Source organism: Acipenser ruthenus, chromosome 22 (assembly GCF_902713425.1).
Source record: "Acipenser ruthenus chromosome 22, fAciRut3.2 maternal haplotype, whole genome shotgun sequence".
NCBI lineage: Eukaryota > Metazoa > Chordata > Actinopteri > Acipenseriformes > Acipenseridae > Acipenser > Acipenser ruthenus.
The window spans coordinates 5,386,708-5,397,017 of record NC_081210.1 but is presented as its reverse complement, the minus strand read 5'-3'; the positions used below and the strand labels follow the sequence as shown (position 1 = coordinate 5,397,017).

Here is a 10,310-nt window from a genome sequence, read left to right as displayed (position 1 = left end):
CATAAGCAACGATGTTTTGATTACTCAAACTCGACTGATTCAAAAACACCAATGAAAGACTGGAGAGAATGAAATACATTTTGGTCGTTTCATTACAGAATGTTTCACAGTATCAGCATAGAGATGTCAATTTCTAAAGCAAATCTGAGTCTCGATGGATAAACAGGAATGAATGCTTCCTGTACCTCCACTCTCGATCAGGATGTCAAACAGGTCATCCATCTGCTGGCTGGTTGCCGTGGGAACCTTAAACAGAAATTCCAGTCTGTGTTAAGTTACTGTTAGACACATTCAAAACAGGGCAGCACAACATATAACAGAGACATATAATAACAGTCAAACCTATTATACATTTCTGGATATTTATTAAACAACTTGCAAACATATGAAAAACTTTCTATATAAAAAAAAAATAAAAAAAAGGATTGAGGAGATGACAGCCACACACATTTATGTGAATTTTAAGAAATGTGTGCATGTAATGAACCCGTATTTGAATACGGCAGTAAATCTAGTTCTGGTCCCCTGTGTGTCTGTATGGTCTAAGCCGGGTCTGGCGTTACCTGGGGCTGCGGGGGGGCCTGCATGTTCCGGCTCTGCTTCACGGCCTCCTCATAGCGGGGAGGGTCCTTGTTCTTGTGGATGGGGTTTCCAAACACTGAGATGAATTGGGGCCGAAGCTGGGACTGGGGCTGGGGCTGGGATGGGGAGCCCGGCTGCAGTGAGAAGAAAGCGTAGATAAAAATGAAAACGGAAAAGGTACCAAATGAAAGGCAACAATACTGATGTATCACCAGGGGTTGAGGGGGCGGGGGGGAAGGGGCTGTCGAGGCTGTACCTTGTGCGTGGGTCCGTTGTGCAGCGTGTGGCCTGGGGAGCCCTGTGTTGCCAGCCTGCTCTCTGCTGAGCTGTTGAGGAAACGCTGTGGGTCAACAGTCACTGGATGGCTCTGGAACTGAAACCCAGCACTGGATGTGGTGCAGGTGGGGAATGCCTGCAGAAACAAAGACTGGATCCACCACTGCAGGTACAACACAATATGTACTATATACCGTATATACCGGAGTGAACTCTGTGCTATTCCTATAATAGTTATCTACATTAGCAACAGGACTTCTGCCAAGATTTCACGAAGTGGATGCTTTTAATGCGATTAGAAAAGGAATTCAACATCAAGGGTACGCTATTATTAACCATACAGCTGCAAACTGAGATTACAAAAAGACAAGTATTACTTTAACAAAATGTTTCCCCCACTTTTCACCCATGAGTACGAAGCTGTAACATTCCTTCACACAGCCTTTGACAAATTATAAAATAGAATTCAAGCATTTTCAAAGCGCCACACTTATTTTTCTTATTGGTCATACTGGTTTGTCTAGGTAAAATGTTCCCATTACAGATTGTGATGTTTTAAAAAAACAGCAAACATGTTTCTACTCTCGGTTAAGATGCAAGTATAACAGCAACCTGTGTTATTATTTGACAAATAAGTGGCTGATAATAACTTAACTAGCGTTTTAAAAAGGGGCAGTGTCCCTCATTTTACATTTGGTTGAGAGGTACTGAGAGGGGAAGTTCTGGAAATGGTTCCAAACCTTTGAGGTGTGGTGGTTTTGGTTAAGGAGCTGCTGAGGGGACAAGGCCTCCTGTTTCTGCGGCTGAATCTGGGGGATGGAGGCCTGGATGAGGCCTGGGGCTGAAGCAGGGGCAGCGGCCTGAAGAACTTGCTGCGGCTGCTAGGCAGAGAAGTCATGGACACGTTACTCTTCTCGAATTTCCCAGAGACTGCCCCAGTGACTAACTGACTGGTCTATGGTCCTAGCTTCTATAATAAAATCAAATTACTTCAAAATTAGCTATTCAAACCTTCCAACCCCAAATTATTTTTGTCGAGCTGAAGAATGCAAAACTAAGTTATACAATAAAAAAAAAAAGGAACTGCTTTATTGAATATACATGAGAATAGTATATTTAACATATTTTGGTAAATGAGACTTTAAAGTCCAGTCAGTACTTTAAGATCTCTAAACTGCGCCAAGATAAGGTGGGAACTTGAGAACCCGCCAAGACTGAAAGGGTTAAAATAATAACTAGTCATTGTTACTTACTGCAGCTAAAACACTGACATAGCCCTGTAGGATACATAATCCTCCATAATAATAATTATTATTATAATATTACAATAAAGAAAACCATTACCTGGGGTTTCACATTAGCTGTTGGCAGCTGGATGGTTGTGTTGGTGCCAGAGAGGGAAACTGGCAGGAGAAGCCGTGTCCCGGGCTGTGTTGTCAGCAAGGTTTGAGGCTGCCCAATGACCTGGGGCACCCTCTGGTGGCTGACAAAGAACTGCTGCAGGCAGGCTGAGCCTTGGGCTAAAGCTGCCTGTGGAGGCTGCTCCTGCTCCTGCTTGATCAACATGGGTGTCTGCTGGACCACCGGAGACCGGGATGCTGGGTGGAAAGACGAGCAATTGGGGGACATTCTGCTCTCATCCTTGATCTCTGCTGCCCCAGAGTGATTTTGCTGGGCAGCAATGCCTGTTTGTTGCGATTGGCTTAGTTTTTCCACTTCCAGCTGCATCTTAAGTTCTTCCACCAGCCTCTGCTCCTGCTCCAGCTTCTTCATGAGGTCTTCGATCTGCAGCTCCTTCTCGTGGAGTTTGCGGTCCTTGATAGACGACTCCAGCTCCATGCCCGAGTCCTCGCCATTCCCTTTGCGGGGGGAGGCCCCAGAGGCATGAGCAGGGGCCACGCCCATGATCTCACTGAAGGTGTCCATGGACCTGCTGTCCTCTGTGTTCAGGCTGGACAGCTCCGAGGGTACGGGGGACACGGGCGGCGTGGAGCTCATGCTGTCCAGCTGGCTAGAGTGCTGCCAATGTTCTTTAGCAAAGGGTGTCTGTAAAGAGGCTGATGTGAGCACTTCCACAGCTGACCCAGAGAAGATAGTAGTGGTCATGGTGCCCCTTGTGGAGATGGTGGTAGAGTTTTCCTGGTGGGGTTTCAGTCGCTCGATGAGGTCCGTTTTAGTGCCGGACACTGGCAGCCCCCTCAGTTTTAGTTCCATCTTTAGCTCGGCCACCTGGTAAGAAAAAAAATAAATAAATCATTCCACATAGGAAGAATTGCGTTTAGGTAAAACTAGGTACACAAACATGTTGGACAATGCTTGCTAAAGCCAGCTCTCCTTTAATCATGTTCATAATTGAATGAATTGGAAAAACGTAGGTGTGCGTGTGTGTGTGCCTGTCCTTGAGACTGTTTCTGGTCTGTGTCTCCTGGACAATCATGTAAACATGTCTCTTTTCAGGTTCACTTTTTGAATTTGTTAAAACATATCTCTTGCCATTTCAGCATTGCATAGTGAAGCTATTCGGAAAATACTTAAATGGACAGTGGCTTCACACTATCTTTTAAAGTCCACTTCAATTGCACCAAGAGCATTAAAGGATTTCATCTCTTGGTGGAAAAAACTTTGGAAAATGGATGCTTGTTTAAACATGCCTTATAATATTTGTTATGTCATTTTGATTAATAATAATAAATACCTTCACCCCAAAATAAAACAAAAATGTGCTTCTATCAAAAAGCTTTTCAGGAGTAGCCTCTCGCTAAACCAAGCATTCCCTAAATAGGAGCATTGCTCCTATATAGTATATTTCACCCTAGACTTCCTACTCGCTTGCAACTGGTTTGCGACTATTGCGACAGGCACACCACATTAGTAAACCTACCCCTAAATGTTTTGTGTGACTTGCTTTTGTTTTCCTAAATCAATAATAAGACTCAAAAACAGCCTTGCAACCTCATGTCAAGTCCACGAGAGCCGTGATTCTAACATCTAAAAAAATTGAGGACTCTTACCTTCATATCATCCAGATTAGCAGGCAGTGGTCCTGGCTTTCGATTGGCCAGGCTGCTTTTTTGCCGCAGGGTGCCGCTAGTTGGCAAGGCAATGACGATGGAGGCGGGGATGTTGTTGTTCAAGGAGGTATTCAAATTGTCGGTCGCAGGCCTGCTAGGTGGAGATGGCAGGAGAGAGAGAGAGAGAGAGAGAGAGAGAAACTTGACAGCTTGAATACACAAAAAAACATCTGTAATCCAAATGTCTAGAGACAAGGAACCACATCCTGATGGTAACCAACATCTGGTAGAGAAACACAACAAAAAAAGGCCTGCAGTGACAGCTTATTGAGTCTGTCAGCTAACACAAGAAACAGAACTAGTCATTGATTCTTTAGATAAATTACTTGTGTGTGTGTGTTAAGTGATTGCGTGCCTGACTGCTGCTTCTTCATAGGACTTCCTTGGAAACAACCCTAGGCACCGGATCTAACTGTTGACAACTTTTAAATCATTACAAAATGTACAAATTCAGAGCAAGGTTCTTCAATTATGCTGAAGGGCAAAAAAGCATCCGACATGCGGGTTAAGCCTATAGCTGAGAACAAAATGCCAAACAGACATTGCAAAATAGATGAGAGAGGGTGATGGAGAGAGTGGAGAGAGAAAGAGAGGGGGTAAGGAAGTAAAGGGGGTGGAGAAGAGAAAGAAAGGGAAAAAAATAGAGGAGGGTGAGAGAAACAGCATCATGTGGTCTAGCCTGCGAGAGGTGTGTGCAGCATAATTCTGCAGTGTAGGGTGTGGCCTGTGGAGGGCGTACTTGAGTGGTGCAGGCAGGATGGCCTGGTAGTTGTAGTGCTGCTGCTGCTGCTGGCTGAGGATCTGGAGCTGCAGGAAGAGCTGTTGCTGCTGGAGCAGGCGTGCGTACGACGAGTCCATGGGCGCCTCGCTGGGCTCTGCCTTCTGGTCGGGAGGGATGTACTGGTGGTACTTGAGCTTCTTCACCCGCGGCTTGGCCTCCCGGCCCTTCTTACTGCGGCTCCTCTCACTCGCTGTCTTTGGCTGGCTCTGCTACAAACAGTGACAGAAAACCTCTAAATCCCCTCACTTTCCCAGTATACAAAAAAAATTAAGAAAATAAATTCATTTTGACCTACTTGTCTCAGCTATATATTTTATTTTGAAGGTTTTCAGATTTTGAAATATGTTACCAACAAATGCAACTTACAAGTATCCTACATAACCAAGCACAAAAACATATATATATATATTTAAGGTTTGCATAAATAAATAAACACTTTCAAAAAATATAAGTTAATTTGAAAATATAGCACCTTTGGTTTACGCGATATTAAAGATAACCCACTTTATCTTAGATAGTAAAGTGGAAAACATAGCTACAAAGTGTTAGGCAGCATTGCACGCACAGCATCTGTTCCATCAGCGCTAGGTTCAATATAGATCACCTTGTAGTATAGGCTTGCGCACAGGCTTATTCGGTACAGTCAAGCGGAAGAGAAGGAGAGAGCTCATACAGGGATGTCATGCATTAGTGACCGAACAATCCTAGGGGTCAATTTGATCATGCTTTACAGCACTTGGGTATCCCAGTGCATCATCCACCTTTCTGTCATTATCCCAGGACCACCCCTAAAAGCAGGTGGTTGATGAAATCCAGGGAGATTCCCCCAGTGCTGTAAAATAATTGGATACAATTCAGAAGTATTTTAGAAAGGATTTGTTTTACCTAGCATGACATGGAACATATGATTGATTTTATATATATATATATATATATATATATAATTTTTGAAGGTAAATTGATAAACTATTAACATGTCTTTGAAAGTATTCTTACTTTACAGCATTTTTTCACACCTGCCTAAAACTTTTGCACAGTACTGTATATAAAAAATAAATAAGTGGCATCCAATCTGCCCTCAAAAATAAGTTACTGTAGTTTAAAAAACAAAACCTCCTTATTGTCTAGAACGGCCAAGCGAGTTCAAGGCAGGAAACATATTAAATAAACTTCTCATCAACCCTCAAGAGCGAGAGCTTCAAGACATAACAGATTAAAATTCTAACTCAGCATCCTCAGGCATTAAGACAAATTCATCAGAGTCAATTCTATTGAGGATTGAACCCACAACTTCCCAGTCTACTGATCCTCCATGCAATATGAAAATACAGAAAAAAATTGCTTGCATCAGAGTCAGTATGTGCTAACAAAACAGCGGGGTGCCACCGATGGACTTTAACTGACTAACACGTTAAAGAACATTTGACGTTACTGTTTATCTTTTGTTGTACCAGTTGGTTTCATTTGTAAGTCGTTTGATAGTACGATTGAGTGTTTAAAGTTACAGCATGTTTTCTTTTATTTCTTAAATGTATTCAACTGAAATACCAAAAGACAGATCCAGTACTAGACCCAAGTCTTAGGAGAAGTTAGGCTGACACTCACCCTGAAAAAAGGTGCTTTTTGGTTTAAACTCTTCTCAGTTTGAGCTGGCCCAGGCAGTAGGATTTCCATAGTTGCGCTAGTAGTACCCCATCCTCACCTCATTCAGCCCAGGCACTGCTATCAGTGAGCTCCACTCCACACACTTAACTCCCACCCCCCCCGTGAGATACTGTATCTGTCAATCAGACCAAACCGCTTGTGTCATTTCCTAGGCTCTGTGGCTCAGCCCGCCTCCAGCGACAGTAATTTGGGGTTAACTGAAGAAACTTGCTGGGTTAGTTTGCAATCTCTAATCTTTAAACAGCAGGTGTTTGTCATATACACTAGAGGAGTGTTTACACACATTACTGCTGTATATATTTTACACACTATCCTCTGTTCATCCGTAAACGGCCAACTTCCATACTCTTGTATTGTATACAGACTCACCTTTACAAGTGTAGGGGTTGGTTTTGAAGGAGCTACAGTGCTGGTTGGCTGGAATGAATTGGTTGCCAAGCGACCGGTGTGATGCTCAGCAGAAGACCCAGGTTTCAGGAAGTCTGAAGGCAGCGAGACTTGGGGGCAGTACTGTGGTACAGACAGACAGACAGGAAGGAGATCTACAATGAAATAACCATTTGAACCAATTGACCATTTGATTATTTCATATTTAAAATGTCAAATCGCCCGTATACACCTTTGAGCATCCTTATAGGCCAAGCGTTTGAAAGGTAAAGAGTTATAAAACAATTGGTGTTGAATAGCTTTTAGGTTTTGAAGGGAACTGTGGACTAAGATAATTAAACAGACCAGAAATTCTACTTTTAAGCTTGAAGTAACTGGTGAGCACAGACAACGTCTGCTGTATTCCACTACATATCAACCGTGCCACTTTCAATCCAGCACTCATGTACGTGCCTGAGCAAGGAGGAGAACCTCCTCAATGATATTTAAATACTGTGCAGATATACAAACACACTGAACCCACGGTTCTGACCTGCAGGGTGGAGTTGGGAAGCGGGGACGAGGCCTCGCTGATTTTGTGCTCTCCAGGGGAGGCCGCAGAGCTCTGGGACTCCTGGCTGGCCGGTTGCTCCGGAGACAAGGCGTCGCTGCTGTCTTCGTCAAACAAGTAAACGTCTCGTGTCTTGGGGTAGTCCACCTCACCATCTGGGGCGTCAAAACAACAGCAACAACAAAGTACAGTTTATTAACCAATAACTTTAAAACATTCTACTGTGGCGGTGCTGTCTCATAGAAATAAATGTGCACTGATCCTGCAATTGAAGCTGAAGGACTAGTGATTAGAAATGACAGGCTGGGAGGCCACGTGGCCAAGTGGCTTAAGCCGTGGATACTACCCACATGGTTGACGCAACACATTTGTGGACTTTATAGGGGCCCGAGTGGACGCCCGGCTCGCTCAGCAAGGTGGGGGGGGGGGGATTTCAGTCCTGTGTTATACCAGTGAGCTCTTCTTACCAACGATGGCTCCTTTGAGGCTGGAGTCGACAGGCAGGATGTTCTTCTCCACCAGCTCCAGTGGCCCGGGTCTCTGCGCGATCTTTTCATTGAGGTCATCGGCCAGGCGAGCCCGCTTCAGCTTCATCTGAGTGGCCTGCAGAGAGGGCTCAGCCAGGGTTTCTGTGAGGGGAGATAGAGAGGGACAGCGAGATGGAAAACAAGTGGATGAAATCACTGCAAATGAACATCTAGCCTTTCAACTAGGGGAAAAAGGTGGTATTACTATAGTTCTAATACTTGAGTTATAATCATTGATAATTCCCAGTCTAATATGTAAGCACACCACTATGCCCCCACCCACCAAAGTATCCCTAGATCCTATGACTACAACACTCAGGAGTCAGTGAACGCTCCTCCAGTCCTGCCATTACCCTGAAGGATGTGCATTCTGACCAGCTCTGACCGCTCAGGCCGGCTCCGGATTTTGTGCTTCAGGAAGTTTTCAGTCTGCAGAAATAAAAAGACAAAAGCTACTTTACTCCAAAAGGGTTAACTGAAAATTTGCTCTGTAAGGCAGCAGTCTGAGAGGCTGACACACACACACACACACACGATCTGTCCTATTAAATGGAACATGACCATATTGCTTTTTGTTAATATCCCCTTCATTCCATGCTATGTGTATGACACTACCAAACAAATCCATCATCCCTCACAAACACACAATTTAAAATTCAACTAAAAGATAACAAATTATTATTACTATTTAAATAATGTATTCTACCTTGCACAGAACATGTGTTGCTTATTTCTAGGGAGGCACAATACTAATTCACACTAATACTAGAACACTGTACAGTATATACTTGATGAACAATTGCTGTGTGTGAACTAGTTGATTCCTGCTTTGAAAACTGCACTGTAATGAACGGTGGACACTGAAAACATTTTGTTGTACATGCTTTGTTTCCTTGTTTTTTTTTTTCTTTTTTAAAATCACAGCCCAATCTGAACCCAGCAGCTGAGCTTGTCAAATAAGGGTGCAGCTGTTCCGAGAGATACGCAGGCCGATACCATGGCAGTGTCTGAGATCTTGAAAGTAATCCAGCATTTAAACCTCTCTGCACTAGTACACAGAGCTTGCACTGCATAAACTATCCCTCTGATGTGAAACTGCTGTGTCTCAAGCAATGAAAACTGATCGTCATCATTTCAGCTCTACTACTTTGATACTTTCAACAGTACCATAAATGGTCACTTTAACATCCAATTATGTGCGTTCTGTATAAATTCAGTTTCTGTATAACTGAATGATATCATTATTTGCCATGCTTACTACGTATTCCATAGAAAACGGCTTCTGAAAAGACTCTTCAATGTGGATTTTTTTTTTGTTTTTAATTTTTAATTTTTTAAATGAAGTGGGGCGAGGAGGCATATCAGTCTTAATAGAACGAGCATCTCTGGGTTTTTTTAATTTTTATTGAGAACATGAATGGATTTGTGGCTTCAAGAATTTATTCTGCTCAGACGTCATGTTCTGATGGGCTGCTGAACGGTAAGTCCTAATTGAAACCTAACCAAGCATGTCTGGGAGTACTGTAACTGAAGGCAGGAAGCAGAAACCCACCAGCGTGAAACAGCTGTGAAACACATCAGTGGAGACATGAATATCAGTGCCTCTGTTTAACAGGGAAACTTAAACCCTGTTTGATACTATCCCAAAAACCACAGTGCTTCAATTAAGGGCTTGAGAATATACTGTGTCCTAGAAGTCCAGTGCTTTCTAATCCTGCTAACTGGGTTTTGTTTCAACTTAGCCATAATAAAGTTTTTTTTTTTTATGGTGCAGACATAATGATTGACATATATTAATATCTAGGAGGCTCAGAAGCTATAAGACCGGATTTCTGTGCACTGGACAACAGTTAGAATGCTAAAGTCTTACCCTGGCCCTCTCCAGACTCCGGATCTGCTCGTGGAAGGCAGCAGGGCTCTTCAGGGCTGTGAGGAGAAGCAGACAGGGCAAGAAGGGGTTAACATCCGCAGGAAGCAGTTTCCAGAGGAAACTGGTGTAGGGAGAGCAGGGCTGAGACCCAGGGCCATTAGAAGCGGTGCCAGCCACAGGTGAGTCACCCTGCTCTGAGCCAGCCTCGGAGTGATGGAGCTTAGTGCAGGGCTGAAACATGCCCCAGAAACGAGGCTCTTTGTAATCAAGCACAGATTTCTCACAATAACCTAAATCAGATCTTTAACCGCAGTCAGCAATCTGAAAATGAGGTCTGTTAGCCAACCTTTGGCTTTTTAAATAAAACTCCAAAAAGTTGTTTCCTGCAATATATGTTCCAGAAAGGAAACTTGTATTCAATTAAAATAAAAAATGTAATTCATGATAAAATATCAGAAAACAGAGAGCAGTATTTTGCCCAGTTTCAGGGGTGTCAAGATTTTTGGAGGGTAGACTTCTAATCCACAATTTTTTTTTTCACATTAAAATCAGTAAGTGCATAATATCAAGATGCGAGAATCCCCCCCCCCCCCCCCCCCAA

General features: G+C 43.4%; 1 protein-coding gene across 5 annotated transcripts in view; it reads right to left on the bottom strand.

Moving 5' to 3' along the window:
- Window positions 1-10,310, bottom strand: part of LOC117431361 (myocardin-related transcription factor B-like) — a 48,245-nt gene that overhangs the window by 4,565 nt on the left and 33,370 nt on the right. For 3 of the 5 annotated variants that reach the window (XM_058995865.1, XM_058995866.1, XM_058995867.1), the window contains 12 exons: window positions 9,710-9,765; window positions 8,193-8,268; window positions 7,783-7,941; window positions 7,295-7,479; window positions 6,745-6,885; window positions 4,669-4,919; window positions 3,870-4,023; window positions 2,203-3,087; window positions 1,599-1,739; window positions 839-994; window positions 564-716; window positions 186-246 (listed from right to left, as the gene is read on the bottom strand). In XM_058995865.1, the coding sequence (XP_058851848.1) occupies window positions 186-246; window positions 564-716; window positions 839-994; window positions 1,599-1,739; window positions 2,203-3,087; window positions 3,870-4,023; window positions 4,669-4,919; window positions 6,745-6,885; window positions 7,295-7,479; window positions 7,783-7,941; window positions 8,193-8,268; window positions 9,710-9,765 (2,418 nt within the window). Of the gene's footprint in view, window positions 1-185; window positions 247-563; window positions 717-838; window positions 995-1,598; window positions 1,740-2,202; window positions 3,088-3,869; window positions 4,024-4,668; window positions 4,920-6,744; window positions 6,886-7,294; window positions 7,480-7,779; window positions 7,942-8,192; window positions 8,269-9,709; window positions 9,766-10,310 lie in introns of all 5 variants that reach the window. The other 2 variants (XM_058995864.1, XM_058995868.1) reach the window with 1 other exon arrangement.